The sequence below is a fragment of the Bos indicus genome, chromosome X, assembly GCF_029378745.1.
Source record: "Bos indicus isolate NIAB-ARS_2022 breed Sahiwal x Tharparkar chromosome X, NIAB-ARS_B.indTharparkar_mat_pri_1.0, whole genome shotgun sequence".
Taxonomy (NCBI): domain Eukaryota; kingdom Metazoa; phylum Chordata; class Mammalia; order Artiodactyla; family Bovidae; genus Bos; species Bos indicus.
In genome coordinates this window covers 14,339,637-14,359,987 of record NC_091789.1, presented here as the reverse complement: position 1 = coordinate 14,359,987, position 20,351 = coordinate 14,339,637, and the positions used below count along the sequence as shown (strand labels likewise).

The 20,351-nt window shown below is 39.4% G+C and overlaps 1 protein-coding gene and 1 pseudogene across 5 annotated transcripts in view; one reads left to right on the top strand and one right to left on the bottom strand.

The window, feature by feature from the left end:
• Positions 1–16,681, bottom strand: part of SLC25A14 (solute carrier family 25 member 14) — a 40,178-nt gene extending 23,497 nt beyond the window's left edge. The window contains exons 1-6 of one of the 5 annotated variants that reach the window (XM_070784708.1): positions 16,608–16,681; positions 16,231–16,477; positions 10,873–10,966; positions 8,782–8,929; positions 6,206–6,300; positions 4,858–4,943 (exon numbers count right to left, since the gene is read on the bottom strand). In XM_070784708.1, coding sequence (XP_070640809.1) covers positions 4,858–4,943; positions 6,206–6,300; positions 8,782–8,929; positions 10,873–10,966; positions 16,231–16,305 — 498 coding nt within the window. In that variant the 5' untranslated portion in view covers positions 16,306–16,477; positions 16,608–16,681. The remainder of the gene's footprint in view (positions 1–4,857; positions 4,944–6,205; positions 6,301–8,781; positions 8,930–10,872; positions 10,967–16,230; positions 16,478–16,607) is intronic. The other 4 variants (XM_070784710.1, XM_070784711.1, XM_070784713.1 and 1 more) reach the window with 4 other exon arrangements.
• Positions 1,633–3,118, top strand: LOC109569926 (dnaJ homolog subfamily A member 1 pseudogene; annotated as a pseudogene).
• Positions 16,682–20,351: the final 3,670 nt, after the last annotated feature.

The window sequence follows — 20,351 nt, the reverse complement described above, 5'->3', positions numbered from 1 at the left end:
ACATGCATTGTTTATTGAGGTGTAAAAAGCAGGCAGGAAACGTTTTAAAATATAATCTAATGCTCACAAGACCTCACATTGAGTTTTACTTGTAAAAAGCATGACACTGTATTCTGCAATGTAGCCTCTGAGAGGCACAAGAAAGGGGAGATAGCATTGCCAGGCCATGTGAAAGATCTGGTACAATTCACCACTGAGAGCACACACGCAGATCATAGTAGTCAGTCACTAAATTCGAGTGAACCAAATGCAGGCCTGACTTTCATGAAGCACAACTCTAGGTTTTAATAAATGTTCTTGGTAAGTCACAGTACAGCAATATGTTTTTATGTGGAAAGTCAACTGCTACTACTAAGAGTGTAGAAATAAAACCGAAACCATATTAAAATGAAATAGAAACTATCACAAAGACAAACTGAAACCATAAATATCCTATGGTAAGTAGAGGACTTCTTTATGGAGGTAATTCCTGAGCAGGGTTGGGATGACATCGAGGTAAGTGTGGCACTTTCCTCAGCCACAGAATGTAGCAGGGGGGTGTAAAAAAACCTCAGTAACTCAGATAAATGATATTTCAATGCAATATTTTTAAAAATAAAAATGAATGCACAAAAACCTACAATGAACCAATCATCAAAACTGTAACTAAAGACAGGATCCAACAGGGCAGGATTAACGTAAGTGAGATAGATTGTACAAAATATGGCTATTTTGTTTCACCATAAATTTTTTGCACTCATTTGAATTTTTAAAAAAGATTGCATAAAATGTTATTTCCTCTTGATTATTGAGGTTTTCTTTGGCACATCCTTACATTTTGCACCCAAGCGGAGTATCTCACTTGTATTGTCCTAGTCCTGACCCTGTTTCTGAGCTGTCTTGAAGGACAAATTCCTGCGGAAAGGGGGGGAAATCATTGCAGGCAAAAAGAGAACTACATGCACACAGGCAAGAAAGCAGCCTGTAGTTCAGAGAGAGAACCCTTTAAGGATAAGTGAAAGGATTAAACAGATCAACAGTGATTATAACTCCTAATAAGATTGTGACTACCCTGGTCCCCCACTCCCCAGGACCACTCACCACTCCGCCCTACCTAAGTACAAGAAAGGAAAAGGTAGACTGTAGCATTGGTCAGTGGTTGCAACTGTACCAGACAGGTCAGAGGGACAGGAAACTGAAGTGAATCTGAAAAGCACATTCTAACGAGTGTAATTACATGGCAAATATTTTAGAGTTTTAGGATACAGTCAGTCATCTTTAAAAATACTTGGTCTGTATACTCTAAAGTGATATAAAAATTCTGTAGGTAAAATTTTCTCAATTTAATCCAGAAATATCATTTTCATAGTTTCTTCATCAACCACCACTGGTTTCTTTCATGTGTTTTTCAAGTCACTCTCTCAGTTCTCAAAGCTCTCTGAATCACAACAGATGCCCTTTCCACTTAACCTAGCCACCTGTGGTTTCAAATAAATAAAGTATATGTTCTCCTATTTTTTTTCCTTCACATTTCCCCTAAAATAATTTTTTAAAACTTGGGATCTTATACATTTTAATCATATATTTAGTAATTTTAATTATCATAAGTTTAAATGAGTTAATAAATTGGAAATGTTTACCACTCTATCTCAAATATAAGATATAGATTGGGAACTTTCCAGAACGCTCGGTGAAAGGCGGAGGAGCGGCGGCTGCCCGAGCTGCGCACAGCAACGCGCTCCTTCCCGCTCCCCCACACCGGCATCGGCCCGCTCACCGGCTGTAGAAAATGGTGAAAGAAACCACTTACTATGATGTTTTGGGGGTCAAACCCAATGCCACCCAAGAAGAATTGAAAAAGGCTTACAGGAAACTGGCCTTGAAGTACCACCCTGATAAGAATCCAAATGAAGGCGAGAAGTTTAAACAGATTTCTCAAGCTTACGAAGTGCTCTCAGATGCAAAGAAAAGGGAGTTATATGACAAAGGAGGAGAACAGGCAATTAAAGAAGGTGGAGCAGGTGGTGGTTTTGGCTCCCCCATGGACATCTTTGATATGTTTTTCGGAGAAGGAGGCAGGATGCAGAGAGAGAGGAGAGGTAAAAACGTTGTCCATCAACTTACAGTAACTTTAGAAGATTTATATAATGGTGCAACAAGAAAACTAGCTCTGCAAAAGAATGTGATTTGTGACAAATGTGAAGGCCGAGGTGGTAAAAAAGGAGCGGTAGAATGCTGTCCCAATTGCTGAGGTACTGGAATGCAAATAAGAATTCATCAGATAGGACCTGGAATGGTTCAGCAAATTCAGTCTGTCTGCATGGAGTGCCAGGGCCATGGGGAGCGGATCAGTCCTAAAGATAGATGTAAAAGCTGCAATGGAAGGAAGATAGTTCGAGAAAAGAAAATTCTAGAAGTTCATATTGACAAAGGCATGAAAGATGGCCAGAAGATAACATTCCATGGTGAAGGAGACCAAGAACCAGGACTGGAGCCAGGAGATATTATCATTGTTTTAGATCAGAAGGACCATGCTGTTTTTACTCGACGAGGAGAAGACCTTTTCATGTGTATGGACATACAGCTGGTTGAGGCGTTGTGTGGCTTCCAAAAGCCAATATCTACTCTTGACAACCGAACCATAGTCATCACTTCTCATCCAGGTCAAATTGTCAAGCATGGAGATATCAAGTGTGTGCTAAATGAAGGCATGCCAATTTATCGTAGGCCATACGAAAAGGGTCGCCTAATCATTGAATTTAAGGTAAACTTTCCTGAGAATGGCTTTCTCTCTCCTGATAAACTCTCTTTGCTGGAAAAACTTCTGCCTGAGAGGAAGGAAGTAGAAGAGACTGATGAAATGGACCAGGTAGAATTAGTGGACTTTGATCCAAATCAGGAAAGACGGTGCCATTACAATGGAGAAGCATACGAGGATGATGAACATCATCCTCGGGGTGGTGTTCAGTGTTAGACCTCTTAGTAGGGCCTGTGAATAACACTCACTGCTGGTGTTTTATTTGCAGTAGTGATTGAGTGAAGGACTATAATCATATGCTCACTACTTGCTTTTGTTTTAATATTCAACTATAGTAGTGTTTAAAAGTTAAATGAAGAATAAACTCAAATATAAAAGCTCTGACTTTGCCCTGTATGTATGATGACTTCAGTGTGCAAGATAAGTTTAGTACTTGTAAAAATGACTTTAAAAAATTTCCCCTAGCATTTGTTAGGCCATACTTTGTAATTGATTTCAGCTATGTACATGGAATAGCTTAGATTGAAATGCCAGGTATATGTGTTGACTTCAGTGTATGACCCTTAATTGTTAAGCTATGAAATTAAAACTGTGTTTAACTGGCAGTCAGACAAAGAAATTAATGTAGAGAAGTGTTGGTCTGTATGTAGTAAGTGGGATTCATTGTGATGCTTCTGCATTTATTCTATTGCCTCAACTGTACTTGAAGATGGCATGCTGTATAATTTAATTTAGCCTGTGGTATCAGTGATAGAAATGATACCTTTGTAAAGAAGGGGTTTATCATAATATGCTGCTTATTGAGGGCTTGCACTTGTAGAATTGCATTCCCTTCTTTTGCTGTGCCATCTTTTATTAATATAGCTATTGGTCCTGGTTACTTTTTTTGCCCCCCGCCCCCCCCACCTTTGGACCACAGTAAGCCTTAGAGTAGTGACTTCTGGAGCAGGGAAACTTAGAGGTTAGAGTGATGAGACCTTTACATGGAGAAGTAATTTGCATGCATGAGATAGGAAGGTGTTTTTGTAGGTATGTTATAGGCTTACTTTAAACCATTTAACTTATGCTCCAGAGTAACTGTAATTTAATGTTGGTAGTATAGCAGATTATGATGAATAGCTTTAATTGTATGTTTAAAGTCATATGTTCACAAGCTTAAATCTGGTATCAGAATTTAAGCAATTCTTGAAATGTATGAATGTCTCTTTAATATACTGATTACAAAGCATGAAAAAAAAAGATATAGATTGATACTATTAGATCAAATTATATTATTAGATTAAATAAAATATACATTAATATTACTGATATAATTAAATAAATGTTTCATTCTATGTTCTGATAAATACTGAAAGAAATCCAATTATATTGTAAAAAACTCAGTACCACTAACCTATAATGTTCTGGTCCTGAATTCAGAATATTTCAACATAAGCCAAAATATATAATTTTAAAGCCAAATCTCATCCTTAATAGAATTATGGATAGGACAGGAAAAGACATCGACATTATCGATTTAAGACACCTCAATTAGTCATTAAAGGAGGTTTCTCTAAAACTGTATTTCAGTGTATCCCTTTGTTTGATATTCCAGCTTACACTACAGGTCGATATACCATACTAAGATTTGGGATGGGTGGGGGAATATAATATGCCTTTCTCTTTTAAAGTGGGGAAAGGGTTGTTATAAACATAAGTTCATTTTTAGATTAGTTTTTGAGAAGGGTATAAAGAAAATAAGCGATCTGGAAATTGATTCCCTTAAAATTGCATAGCTCTTGGAAAGAACATTTAAAGGTTTGCTTACTCTATAGTCTGAAGACCAATGGATTAAAGCATATCATAATAAACTGACTACTATTTATTGAACATCTACTACCTACCATGTGTAATGATAGTTTACCTATATTATCTTTAATTCTTAACAACTTTATGTATTATATACTGAATTATCTTCATTTTACAAATGAGAAAACTGAGGCTTAAAGCAGTTAAGTGATCTGCCCAAGGTTTTACAGCTGGCAAGTGACACAGTAGGGATTTGTGACCAAATCTGATACAAAGCTCATGCTCTTTATCCTTCACACTGAATACACCCAATGCAAGCAGACTTTTCTTACCTTCAGCACATCAGTGGGATTGGCTATAGCAGAAGATATCACTCCTGACACTACTCCACATATCATATTAATTAAAAGAGTTTCATCTGTAAAAAGGAACAAGGAAAAGAAAGGTCTGCTTATAAGAGGCACTGAGAAGAGAGTTTCCGAAAAGAGAGTACTGAGCTATCAGAGGAAGGGAAGCATGGTCAGAAAAAGGACTGTAGAAATGAACTACAAAGCTTATGAAAATAAAGAAACTCAAATATTTCTAGGTTCCAAATGAGTACTGAAACAAAAAATTTGTAAAACATAGATTATTTTAAAATATTTGTAAAATACACTGGAATATATCCTATTATTCTATATAACTGCCAATATTCCATATAAATTCAGAAAGTGCAAATAGCACTTTAATCACTTCAAACATCTAAAGAAAAAATTTTAAGTCTCTTTCTAGAGAATTATCAACTCTAAAGACTCAGAACCAAGTATTAAAAAATAAAATCTTATGTCTAATAGAAAAAAAATTCCTAAATACTAATTTTAATTGGCCTTGATAGCTACTAGCATCTATTTATTTACAGAAGATTTCTGTAGTTAAATGTGAAAAACTAGTCATTTGGAACTAAATTCTCTCAGCTAGAAAAAAGAACAAAGAAACCACAGAGCATATTACTCTAAAATTCAATCTTCATCATGCCTCCTCACCATGAAGAACATACGAAGAGAAACTAGGTAAACCCCAGTGAAGAAAATGTGAGAGGAAATTATTTCAGGACTAGAATACTTCAGGATCCTCAAAGAAGAGGCTTCAGAAAAAGCTGATTTAGAAAATAAAGCAATTCAAAGGACATTACTAACCGAAAAGCTCTCCAGCTGTCCCCAACTATGCAACAGCCTCAGGCCTGTAGTAAAATAATCATTTTAGTACAGTATTTAGCTGAAAAAGCTATAGCAGCAAATAGACAATGGTAATGCTGAATGTGGGTTAAGATGACCATATTTTATGTATATATAAAACCACTCTATCTAACCAAAGCTTATCAAAACCCACAGCTAGAGGATTCCTTATAGTTGAAGTTCTCTTATAGATGAGGACAGCATTAATTTTCTCAACAAGTTTGTTCCATGTTCCCTCTGTGATGACCAGAAGCCTTTTTTTGTTTGACAGGAAAAGGGACAAACTTGAAGAGCAGATCCCTCAAACCTATAGTGGGATTAATCTCAAATCAGTACAAGCTTACTTTGACCTTGCAATGACTGTTATCCATTCTCAGACACCCCATGATTAACACTTCTCACTAAGCATAATTTTAACAATCCCTTTGAGTGTTATCTCGAAAGAGAATGAGGAGTCTACACTGACCTTCTAAACGTTCTACAAATAATCTCTTCAAGCTCTGGTAAATGCCAATTTTAATGGTGCCATATGATGCCTGTCTTAGTAAAGCAGGAGCAATTCTGCCAAAGAGAAAGAAAGAAAAAAAAGTTATCCTTATTGTATACTTGCAGATTATACATATCTAGACTGCCTATTCACTTCCATCACCCGCCTCGTTCCATAAAAACAGCAAAATATGCATTGTTTTCAAGTATCCATGGAACATGCACCAAGAGAGCATATTTGGGTCATAAAACAAACCTCAAAAAATTTAAAATAATTGATATTATATACAGTATGTTCTCTCACCATAATGGAATTAAACTGGAAATCAGTAGGGTAAGGAAAACCCACAAACACTTGGAAATTAAATGGTACTTCTAAACAATCCTTGGGTGACATTGGTGTGTTTTTTAAACACATAAAATTGAATGAAAATCAAATTTCAACCTTTTAAAATATGTGGGATGCAGTCAAAGCAGTGCTGAGAGAGAAATTTATAGCACAAAATGCTTACATTAGAAAAGAGGGAGAGTCTCAAAATCCATAAGCTAAGTTCCTACCCTCACAAAACAAGAAAAAAAAAAGAGCAAAGTGAACAGCAAGCAGAAGGAAGTAAATAATAAATGGCATAAATTAATAAAATTGAAAACAGGAAAATAGAGAAAAAGCAATGAAACAGAAAGTTATTCAGAAAAAAGTCAAAAAAAATTAATAAACCTCTATTAAGGGTTATGGTAGTAATAGGAGAAAAACAGTGAGTCACCAATATGAGGAATGACATGGGGAAGAGCACTACAACCCTGCAGTCATTAGAAGAATGGTGGCCCAGTGGTAAAGAATCCACTGCAATGCAGGAGACTCGGGTTTGATCCCTGGGTTGGGAAGGTCCCTTGGGAGAAGGGAATGGCCAATATTCTTGCCTGGATAATCCCATGGACAGAGGAGCCTAGAGGGCTATTGTCCATGGGGTTTCAAAAGAGTTGGACATGATTTAGCGACTCAACAACAATAAACAACCTTATGCTATAAATTCAACAACTTAGAAGAAATGGATTAATTCTTTGAGAACCACAAACTACCAAAATTCAATCAATATGAAATAGATAATCCAAATACTCTCATAACATCTAAAACATTTTTATTTATAATTTAAAAGTTTCCAAAAAGGAAATCTCTAGGCCCAGATAATTTCACTAGGGAATTCAACCAAACATTTAATAAATTAACATCAATCTTACACAATCTCTTCCAGAAAACAGAAGAGGGAACACTTCTCAACTTATTTTATGTAGCTAGTATTACCCTGATAACAAAACCAGAAAAAAACAGTACAGAAAAGGAAAACTACAACCCAATATCTATCATGAACTTGGATACAAAAATCTTTAACAAAATATTAGCAAATTGAATCCAGTAATGCAGAAGAAGTATACACTATTAACTGCTTCATAGCTTTTTTTTTTTTAAATCCACCTTAATTCCTAGCAGTTGCAGATACAACTTTAATCTTATCCAGGAGACACCAGAGCCAAGATTTCATTCTATTTAAGTTCTGCTTATTAACTGGAGACATTCTCACTCATACCTCCTTTGAGATTCTTCCATATTGCAGAATTAAACTTCAGCAGTTATAAATAGAAAGACAGCAGCAGTTCAAACAGTTAAGATTTTAAAATGATGACAAAACATGCATATTTCTGACTTTATTGCTTGCTATCTGAAAAAAGTATCTTGTGATTATCTGTGCCAATGAAAGAACAAGGTGAAACACATGATCCATGACTCATTTGCTTCAGGATGTAATTCTTCATTTTTCCCCAAGTAAATTATCTTTGAAATTAAGTCCAACATAAGTTAATAATAAAATTGATATCCATTCCCAGAGCAATGAACTAGGACCCTAGATGCAGAAGTGAACTAGTCAATTGGCAGCAGATTAAACAACACAGTGGACAATAAGCCACCAATTTATGAATAATCAAAAGATGATTCCCCCCCAAAAAAATGATGGGTCTCCCTCTCTCTTATTCTTCATGTTATGTTTAAACTGTCAGAATAGTATTTCTTTAAAGAGGAAAAAAAATGTAAGTCAGGATTTGGCAACTCAGGAAGAGTATCACAGAAATATATACTGTCAATTGGTGCTCTGCTAGTCATGGTGGCTATGGATGACTCTCAGGAAAAAAGGAGAAAGCCTACACTGAGATATCTGTTTTTAAAAAGTATCACTTATAGCCAAATGAACACAAAATCCAAAGCTCAAGATTTACAAGCAAGTGAAATATAAATTGGCACATCAATATTGAATTACATTTTGTGACAGCATGGATGTGACGGGAGTTTGGGGACACATGGATACATGTTTATGTATGGCTGAGCCCCTTCAGTGTTCACCTAAAACTATCACAACACTCCAATATAAAACAAAAAGTTAAAAAAATATTGAATTACAAGTTGAAATGGTGAATATAAAGGGCACAAACTATCAAATGCTGAACTACATGGCTTCTCAAAAAAATTATTTCTATTCATGATGTAAGAAAAGAATCCATTCTCACCCTGAATACAGAGCCAATACACCTTCTTCTTTATAGATTCGGAACAAGGCATGAAACATTCCTCGGTATTTTATCTCTTTGAAGCGGACATCAATACTTTGGCCTTGAACTTGAAGTCGTGTTTTGGTCAGGTCCACGGGGAAAGTTCCTATGAAGTAACACACTCATTTATAAGTTTTTCCAGAGAGTCATAGTTAAATTTTGGATGATTCGGGCCAATGGTAATTTTTAAAACATAAGGCAAAGTCCTTTTTATAACAGCTAGATCTTCACTAAAATATTACTATTAGAGGACAAGGGCTGTATATGATAAAGTGAAATGTACTATATCTGCTGCTGCTACTGCTAAGTCGCTTCAGTCGTGTCCGACTCTGTGCGACCCCATAGAGGGCGGCCCACCAGGCTCCCCCGTCCCTGGGATTCTCCAGGCAAGAACACTGGAGTGGGTTGCCATTTCCTTCTCCAATGCATGAAAGTGAAAAGTGAAAGTGAAGTCGCTCAGTCGTGTCCGACTCTTAGTGACCCCATGGACTGCAGCCTACCAGGCTCTGCCATGGGATTTTCCAGGCAAGAGTACTGGAGTGGGTTGCCATTGCCTTCTCCCGTACTATATCTAGGCAGCAGGATTTGACCCACAGTATAACTGAAACTGTGATATAATAAAGTGCTTTAGCATAGACCTAACACACTATAAATGCAAAATAACTTACATGTTGTTTTAATTTCATCTTAACATACAATCTGGCAATTATCTGTCTCTTCCTTCTGCCCCACCTCCCACCTCGTCTCCCTACTTCCCCCTCATAAAATCTCCGCAAATTTTTGCAAAGAAGATAGGAAAGCATGGGATTGCTGCTCCACATACTCTTAAATACTGTTACAAAGCTTTGTGGGTTTTTCTTTTATCTGTTTATAAGAAACAGTTTTCTAGCATTATGAAAGATAATGGTAAAGTCCTGCTGCTGCTGCTGCTAAGTCACTTCAGTTGTGTCCGACTCTGTGCAACCCCATAGACGGCAGCCCATCAGGCTCCCCCATCCCTGGGATTCTCCAGGCAAGAACACTGGAGTGGGTTGCCATTTCCTTCTCCAATGCATGAAAGTGAAAAGTGAAAGGGAAGTCGCTCAGTCGTGTCCGACCCTCAGCGACCCCATGGACTGCAGCCCACCAGGCTCCTCCATCCATGGGATTTTCCAGGCAAGAGTACTGGAGTAGGGTGCCATTACCTTCTCCGGGTAAAGTCCTAAACGGGACTAAATAGCCTACTCATCTGGTTCCTTGGGTAATTCAGGACTAACCAGCACAGTGTTTAGCAGGAAAATTTCTTTAACCAAACTTCTTTCTCTTATTATATCAACACAGACAAAGTAGTCATTATATTGGCAAAATGTTTCAAGGACTATTTCAAGGTCTAAAACTAACACAGTGATTAAGTGATTATGCAACTCTGGTCACTGATGACCCTGATATCATAACACCAGAGTTCATGACAAGAAAGTCAAGAAAAGCTAGTAGGGTCACTCAACAAACAATTTAGGAAAGAGGATCTGGAAAATGAAAAACAATCTAAAAGTACTTCAAAATTAAAATAAAAAAGAGAAGAATCTAGTTTGATCTTATTGGTCAATTTTCTTCCAAAATGGGAAAGAGGTTTGACAACAAGGAGTTTGAATACTTACTAAGAAATTTATGAACAACTTAGCACACAGGAAAGGTCATTAGTATAAGAATATAGCAGAAACCGCTATCTTACCGAACTCCTCTATATTTTCATGCACACTTCTTAAGCCTAGCAAATTAAATCATTAAACCACCAAAACAGCATCCTAAGTTTGACTTTTCTTAACGTCACTTGCAGTAGTAGTACTTTCCCAGAAAATATTACTTGATAGAATTGAGACAAGTTTTTTTCTTATTTTTAATTGAAGGATAATTACAGTGTCGTGTTGGTTTCTGGATGATCCATGTTGATGTATGAGACAAGTTTTTAAAACAAATAGGCAAGCTTCTTTTTCTCCACTTTTTACCAAAAATAACATTACCCATATCTATACCCTAAAGGAGCAGATATGTCGGTTTCTACATTCTTACCAAACTCAGCAACAATAGAGGCAAGGCCGCCATATACAAAGGGTTTCCAATTCAGACCAGACATCTCATGGCTTACAGTGGCACTTTTCTGGTGCTAAAAATAAACACAAATCAGAACAAGGCACAAGAGTGAGGAGCACCTGTCAGTGTATGATCACAACTTAGAGCAAACAAAACAGACATAGAGAAAAACCCTACCAAGTGGAATGACACAAAATGAAGGCTCCTGTTTTATGTGATAGATGACCATGAATGTGTTCTTTACTGCCTTTCTGTAGGGGTAAGTGTGCAATTCACTCAAATGTCAACCTGTGCACTTCACGTTCTTTAGTTTCTTTAGTGTTTTATCCCCATCCCACCCAAAGAAGAGGTTTCAGTCCATCTAGCACACCCAACTTAGACATTCAACTAGACAATTACAAGTGAAGGAATCTGGAGTTTAAATTACATAGGCTGAGGCATCTCATAAAAGCAGTTCATGGTATTGTTAGCTTGATTCAGGTGCAAAGCACAGACTGGCATCACTACCCTTTCATATTCTTAGCCCTCTCATCTCTCCACTAAACTTTATTTCATCTAGCTACTTTCCAGCTACACAAAACCTCCTCCCACTAGGCCCAGGCCAAGTTAAGCACCTTTTCACCTTCCTTTGTTTCTCTGAGGAATGACAGCAACATGGATGATGTCCCTCTTCTCTCTGACATTTAACATATATCCATCTAGTGAATCTCCTTGTCCCTGTCCTTTTAAAGCTGCTGCTGCTAAGCTGCTAAGTCACTTCAGTCGTGTCCAACTCTGTGTGACCCCACAGACGGCAGCCCACCAGGCTCCCCCGTCCCTGAGGTTCTCCAGGCAAGAACACTGGAGTGGGTTGCCATTTCCTTCTCCAATGCATGAAAGTGAAAAGTGAAAGTGAAGTCGCTCAGTCATGTCCGACCCTCAGCGACCCCATGGATTGCAGCCTACCAGGCTCCTCTGTCCATGGGATTTTCCAGGCAGGAGTACTGGAGTGGGGTGCCATTGCATTCTCCGCCTTTTAAAGCACATAAATACAAATAGTGTTTTTCTTTGATGTTTGAGTTCTTTAACAAAGTATTCTACTCCCAGTCCTCCTTACCTCCCTCCCCTCCTGCCCCCATTAGACCTGTCACCCTCAATCTTTTCAGCCTATTTTCTTTTCCTGCCACTCCCAGCTATTTCTCTCTGGAGTTTTATTTTCCGCACAGCTCTGCCTTCTCCATGAGTGATTCTCAAATTTTAATGGGCACCAGAATCACCCAGAAGGCAGATTAAAACACAGATTGCTGGGATTTACTTCTGCAAGTTTTTGATCGGTGGTCTGGGTCTGGCCTGAGAATGTGAAAATTTACAAACAATGCTGATACTTTCAAGCTTTAAGACCTACTGCTCTAGGCCTTGCCTACTCAATTCTGGTCCAGCTGGAAGCTATTTTCTTAGGACGGCTTCTCAGATTTCTCTTAAATATTCCTTTTTTCAGATCTTCAAGGTCTGCCTACTATTGAATTTCAAAAGCAACTTCAACTGGTCTTTGGCCAGGGATGAGGATTCGAAGTTAGACTTGCCTAGGTTTAAATACTCGCACCACCACTTATTCATTCTGTGACCTCAGGCAAGTTATTTAACCACGTGTGCCTGAGTTTGCTGAATTGTAAAATGGGGATAATAATAAGTACTATATCATAGGATTGTTGTGAAAATTAAATAAAACACATAAAACTCTTAGAAAAGTACCTGGCACCTAATTCAACAACTATTAGTTACCATTATTACATTTTTTGAATAGTTAAGTACTCAAATATATATATTTTAACAGATAATACTTACTGCCCACCTCCCCTACTGCCCAATCTGGGATTAGCACTGAATTGACAGTCTCTTTTAAGAGAAGGAAATGGCAACCCACTCCAGTACTCTTGCCTGGAAAATCCCATGGACAGAGGAGCGTGGCAGGCTACAGTCCATGGGGTCGCAAAAAGTCGTACACGACTAAGCGACTTCGCTTTTCACTTTTTCGCTTTTTTTTAAGAGGAGACAAGGTTTTGCTTTATTTCCGCATAAGGAATCCTCTGCAACTAAGCACAGAAAAACAACTTTCCAGAAAGGATAGCTAACATGCAGACAAATGTTTAAGAGGCCACAAAAATAATTATGGAAACTTCCTTTCATGCATAATATGATCAGCCAGTCCATCTGACATACAGAGTGGGCAATACATAGCTCTTTTGGAGGAAAACTGTTTCAAAGAATTCGAAAAAGCAAAGTAGGAATAAGTACTTTAAATATCAGCTGCAGCTTGAAAGAAGAGTCTTGAGTACTAAATACTACCTTATCAACATTTTCAGTTATGCCCATATTTTAAAACTACAAATAATAGCAACACATGACACACACAATGAAAGGGTAGACATGGAAAAGCAAGGAACTAGCACATCCCTTTTCTAAGTTTAGGGGAGGGGGAATCCCCTTTCCAGTCACTAATTTAGAGATTTCCCAAAACAGTCAAACATTTCAAAAGGCAGCTATGCTTCTCTCGAAAGCTCTCTCTTTATCACTTCTTTCAACTCTTCATTATAGAAGAAGCCTGACTTGACTACCTGCTACCTGCCTTCTAATAAAGATGTACTCAGGGTTCAGAGAATAATACTAATGCAGTTAAAGGCAGGGGGCAAAGCCACAGCAGGGAGCAGAAAGGCCAGTCACAATCTCTGGTCAGTTAGCCCAGTAGTTCTTTAATGAAATTTTCACAATTCTGAATTGAAATAAAGAAAATAAGGGCACCAAGTGCCTTTTTTCAGCTAAATGTATCTCATTTAAAGGACTATTAGAAGATCATGTTCTTCCTACTCCTGGAGCATTTTTCAAAAATCACCTTTCTTACATGAAATGTAGTAGCTGGTAGTTGATTTTGTTTAGTGTTCTTATTTGGCAAAATAAGACTGGCTACCCTAATTTGTGCCGCCTCCCCACACCTTCATTTCAATTTTACTGGTCCATGAAGACTGAAAGTCTGGGACCACTGCCATCTTCCCACTCCCATCTGATAGTAAACTTTCTTTCCCTCCAATGCAGGGAAAGAATCTTGTTACAAAGAAATCCTGTATCATCTTTAAGTCTGATTTTAGACATTCCCTCCTCATACTGAGCCAAAAGTCTGTCTTCCTCTAGTTTTCACTCATATTTTGGATGCAGTATGAACAATTTATTCTTTTCTCCTAGGGGACTCCTTCAAACAGTTAAAGACAGCTACCATTTTCTCCTACAACTTATTTTTTAGGCTAAATATCTACCAATAATTTTTGTTGTTCTCCATATTACACTTCAATTACTATAGCTGAAAATTGCAGTCGCTTTTATGGGAGTCATATCACACTACTGAATCATTAAAATGTCAGCTATAATCTCCAAGTCTTTTACATAAGGCTGTATACATACATGCATGTTATGTCATACCTATTCCACAGCTGTGTAATGCTCTTTTGAGCCTTCATTTATCTCCTCTATATCTTAAATCTCAGGCATACAAATAATGACTAGGATGAGGTTTTATATTCTGGTTGCCCCGTGTTATTTTCTCTCTTAACTAGGTAAGATCCCTGAAGGCTGGCACCTGGTCTCACGGTACTTTTTATAACCCCTAAAATAGCTTACACAGAATTGGGTACACATCCATTAAATACTTGGTTGGTTCCACCGTGATGTCCTTTATAAACATATACAGCCTGTATGTAAAAGGTTACAGGGGAAATCAGAAAGATAACTTGCTGGACCCGACCAATACTACACACTCTGTACATGACACTTTGCTGATCCTCAGAGACTCTCTCCCTAGGTTTTGTTGCAGAAAATTATTTGTGTAAAATACTCCCCAAAGGATTTTGATTTGTGGGGTCTATCCCCAGATATGTGTAAAAGAAGCCACATCTGAGTTAAAATAGAAATACAGTACCTTAAGTATTTTCATTGTGTAAAGAAGCCAATGAAAAATGCCTTCAAAATGCAGACATATATTCTGAAATCTGACTAAGGAAAATTTGATAGCCTAAAGAGTGAGAAGAATGTCCTAGAACACAAGTTACATAATCCTGTCATACTACTGCAAAGCTCTGGTCAGAAAAATCCAGGCGCTTTTCTTGGTTTCCCCTTTAAGAAAGAGTAGGCATTAGATATTCTCAGATTCAGAAGATAAAATAGAGACTCAAGCAAATGGTTATTGAAGGCATACTAAATGCCCAATGTGCTACAGGTACAAATGCCATGTTTAAAAGAAAACCACATAACATGTTCTAACACCATAACAATATTTATGTTTCCTGGATAATTAAGGAGATGGGTGTGGGGATAAAAGTTGTATGAAATACAGTACTTGCCTTTCAAGAGCTTATAATCCGGTGGAAGAAATCAAAGTAGTTCATCAGAGAAAAAAAAAATAAGTGCTAAACTATATAGCACAAACTATAAGAGCAGGACAAGCATGGAAAAGGAACCAACCCACATGAGCTTAAATAATTCGAAAAAGCTTATGGAGATGAGAGAACTTAAAGTGGGCCTTGATAGAGGGCAGGTAGAATATTCACAGGTGTAGGTAAAGGAGAGAGTAAGGGGAGAACAGGCTGTAGAGACACAAATTTGGGGAAAAACACAGGATGTGGAGGCAAGCATCAGTATGGTTTGTTCTCAGAAGAAAGAACGCAACCTAACTGGAACAGAGAATTATTTTATATTGAAACAATATGTTGTTTACATATTGTTTATATTGAAACAATATCAGACAAACAGTATGATAAGGAACAGATTCAGTTGAAAGGCATGAAATCAAAGTGAGTGTGGCAGGGTGGAAGGGATACTGTAAATTTTTGAATAGACTAGTGACCTGATGAAATCTACCACATTTTAGTTAGCCTACTAGGGTTGCAGCAAGCAATGGATTACAAACAGGAGAGGCAAGGAAACTAGCTTAGGATGGTGTGAAGTAAAGCAGACAAGATGTTTGTTGGCAGCAAGATTGGAGATAAACTTCTAAAATGGAGACACAAAGGAACTTGATGATGTAGGGAATGAAGGTGAGGGGAGAGTTGATGATGACTTGAAGCACCCCTGGTCTGAAAAAAAAAAGACAACAAGGAAACACTGACAGAGAACTACAAATGTCCCTGCTTTTACCTTATCTGAGAAGCTAATTCATATTCATAATGGCTGACATCCCAATCAGTTAGCTGAACTGCATTTTAATAGATGCCTTCAATGCCTTGATCTCAAGGAGTGACAGGGGGTAGAAATTGAAAGGGAGCACCTTTCAACAGCATCCCTCACACTAGTACAATGGAGGTGTTTGCTTACTCCGCTTACAATCACGGCCGCCGTTGCAAACTTCACCCTTAGAAAAATTAGGATTATTCCGGGAAAGATACCCATTCACCCTCTGGGTAGCAGGATCTTGCCAGTTCCTCAGCTGTCAGAGCGAGTTCGTGGAGAGAAGGGAGGCGCCTTAATGAGGCGGCCTCCCTGGGGGGTCGAGGAAGCAGGGTTCAATCGAAGAAGTAAAACCACCGATGCCAGAAGAGTGAAAAACAGGGAAGGGACTCAGCTGAGGGGAGAGAGAGATCAAAGGACCGTTAAGCCCCTCCCAGGTCGGGAACCAGGCCAGCCCGGCCCCGCGCGGCCTGGCGCGGCCCAGCCCCGCTCCCCGGCCTGGAAGTGCAGGAGCTCCCCCTCACCTGCTCGGGCTCATCGGACGACTGGGAAGCCGAGGCTCCCACAGTCGGAAGCGCCACTGCAACGCCAACCCGGAAGCATTGATACCAACGGAAGTAACCAAGCTGTCGCCTCGGCAACGGTGGTACAGCCATCCCAACTCCGCCCCTCTAAGCCTAAAAACGGAGGCGCGAAGAAAGAGGCGGAGATGACAAGGGTCTTAACGGGGGAGTAGGGCAGGCTACTGGCGCAAAGGCCCAGAGGGGGAAACCTGACTTTAGGGAAGTGCAGGGAGAAGAGGCTAAGGTATAAGAATGTAGCAGCTTCTGCAGCTAACGTGGGCGCAGTGATGCCTTGTTACAGTATCACCACCCACCTCGCGCGTGCGAGGTCTAGGGAAAGAAGAGGGGTGGGGCGCCTGCGCGCAGAGTACGGGAATGAAGGGAGCGTGAGGAGGCGGGGCAAAGATCTTAAAAGTGGGGAAAGGCATGAGCGGTATTTAGAGGGGTGCCTGAGCTGGGCTGCCCTCCATGGGGTCGCGAAGAGTCGGACACGACTGAGCGACTTCCCTTTCACTTTTCACTTTCATGCACTGGGGAAGGAAATGGCAACCCACTCCAGTGTTCTTGCCTGGAGAATCCCAGGGACGGGGGAGCCTGGTGGGCTGCTGTCTATGGGGTCACACAGAGTCGGTCACGACTGAAGTGACTTAGCAGCAGCAGCTGAGCTGGGGAGACGGGGCAGGGGGAGGAGATGGGGGCGGAGGAGACAGAAATAAAGATCAAGTAAGCAAACAACCTCAGCATCAGGTCTGAGGTCGCCAGGCCCTCAAAGCACGGTTCACTTCAGTCACTCAGTTGTGTCCGCCTCTTTGCGAACCCATGAACCACAGCACGCCAGGCCTCCCTGTTCATCACCAAATGCCGAAGTCTACCCCAACCCATGTCCATTGAGTCAGTGATGCCATCCAACCATGTCATCCTCTGTCGTCCCCTTCTCCTCCTGCCCTCAATCTTTCCCAGCATCAGGGCCTTTTCAAATGAGCCAGCTCTTCACATCAGGTGGCCAAAGTACTGGAGTTTCAGCTTCAACATCAGTCCTTCCAATGAAGACCCAGGACTGATCTCCTTTAGGATGGACTGGTTGGATCTCCTTGCAGTCCAAGGGACTCTCAAGAGTCTTCTCCAACACCACAGTTCAAAAGTATCAATTATTTGGTACTCAGCTTTCTTCACAGTCCAACTCTCACATCCATACACGACTACTGGAAAAACCATAGCCTTGACTAAACGGACCTTTGTTGACAAAGTAACGTCTCTGCTTTTGAATATGCTATCTAGGTTGGTCATAACTTTCCTTCCAAGGAACAAGCATCTTTTAATTTCATGGCTACAGTCACCATCTGCAGTGATTTTGGAGCCCAGAAAAATAAAGTCTGACACTGTTTCCACTGTTTCCCCATCTATTTGCCATGAAGTGATGGGACCAGATGCCATGATCTTAGTTTTCTGAATGTTGAAGTTTAAGCCAACTTTTTCACTCTCCTCTTTCACTTTCATCAAGAGGCTCTTTAGTTCTTCTTCACTTTCTGCCATAAGGGTGGTGTCATCTGCATATCTGAGGTGATTGATATTTCTCCTGGCAATCTTGATTCCAGCTTGTGCTTCCTCCAGCCCACCATTTCTTATGATGTATTCTGCATATAGGTTAAATAAGCAGGGTGACAATATACAGCCTTGACGTACTCCTTTTCCTATTTGGAACCAAAGCATGGTTAAGAAAGAGCAAATTAGAAGCAGAAAAGGGAACCATAAAAAGTTTTAGATAAGATGAAGAGTGGAAATACTAACAGGGGAGTCTGAGAGTTAATCCGGACCTCACAATCAGCCAGCAAACGATAAGAGGGCCTGGTGACCAGCTTCGGGCTCTAGCCACGCCCAGGAACCAGAAGGGACAACTTCAAATCACCCTAGGTGATTACGTTAACCAATGGGCTACATTTTTAAGCCTCTTGCATGAAGGATCCATAATCACACGGGAATGCAAAATAGTATGGTTTAGATGTTGAGTAAAAGTCAGCGCAAAGCACGTGACTCTAAATGATTATTTGTTAAATGAATGAATGTTCAGAATACCTTTGTTCAAAAAGGATCATTCTCATTTTAGTTCACATTTTGCTTTTTTGTCCCCACTTAAAAAATTTATTCAGGCAGCACACATAGTATCAGCTGACACTATGGAACACTTACCAAGGTGGTACAAAAGCTTTCATGTGCACAAAACTACCCTATGAGATAGGGGCTATTATTTCCCCCTTTTGATAGACAGGAAAAGTGAGGTCTTAAGAAGTTAAGAGAGTAACATGGTGAGTGGCAAAGCTGGTATTCAAATTCAATTCTCACTTAAGAGCCCAAGCTCTTAACCACTATGCGACACTGCTTTCAACTTTAGTAATAGCCTTGTTACCTTCAGAAACTTCCTTACTAAAAATAATGTGAGAAACCTGTACATGCATTCCGAAATGTGAATACCCTTAAATTTACATCTCAGCAAAGTATTCTCTTTCAGCCAGACTAAGGGGGTTACAGCTTAGAATCTTTCTAAATTGGAAGGACTATATAATGTCAGGTCCATGAATCAAGGCAAATTGGAAGTGGTCAAACAGGAGATGACAAGAGTGAACATCGACATTCTAGGAATCAGCGAACTGAAATGGACTGGAATGGGTGAATTTAATTCAGATGACCATTATATATACTACTGCGGGCAGGAATCCCTCAGAAGAAATGGAGTGGCCATCATGGTCAACAAAAGAGTCCGAAATGCAGTACTTGGATGCAATCTCAAAAACGACAGAATAATCTGTTCATTTCCAAGGCAAACCATTCAATATCACAGTAATCCAAGTCTATGCCCCAACCAGTAACGCTGAAGAAGCTGAAGTTGAACGGTTCCATGAAGACCTACAAGACCTTTTAGAACTAACATCCAAAAAAAGATGTCCTTTTCATTATAGGGGACCGGAATGCAAAAGTATGAAGTCAAGAAACACCTGGAGTAACAGACAAATTTGGCCTTGGAATACGGAATGAAGCAGGGCAAAGACTAATAGAGTTTTGCCAAGAGAATGCACTGGTCATAGCAAACACCCTCTACCAACAACACAAGAGAAGACTCTATACATGGACATCACCAGATGGTCAACACCGAAATCAGATTGATTATATTCTTTGCAGCCAAAGATGGACAAGCTCTATACAGTCAGCAAAAACAAGACCAGGAGCTGACTGTGGCTCAGACCATGAACTCCTTATTGCCAAATTCAGACTTAAATTGAAGAAAGTAGGGAAAACCACTAGACCATTCAGGTATGACCTAAATCAAATCCCTTATGATTATACAGTGGAAGTGAGAAATAGATTTAAGGGCCTAGATCTGATAGATAGAGTGCCTGCTGAACTATGGAATGAGGTTTGTGACACTGTACAGGAGACAGGGATCAAGACCATTCCCATAGAAAAGAAATGCAAAAAAATCAAAATGGCTGTCTGGGGAGGCCTTACAAATAGCTGTGAAAAGAAGAGAAGCGAAAAGCAAAGGAGAAAAGGAAAGATATAAACATCTGAACGCAGAGTTCCAAAGAATGGCAAGAAGAGATAAGAAAGGCTTCTTCAGCGATCAATGCAAAGAAATAGAGGAAAACAACAGAATGGGAAAGACTAGGGATCGCTTCAAGAAAATCAGAGATACCAAAGGAACATTTCATG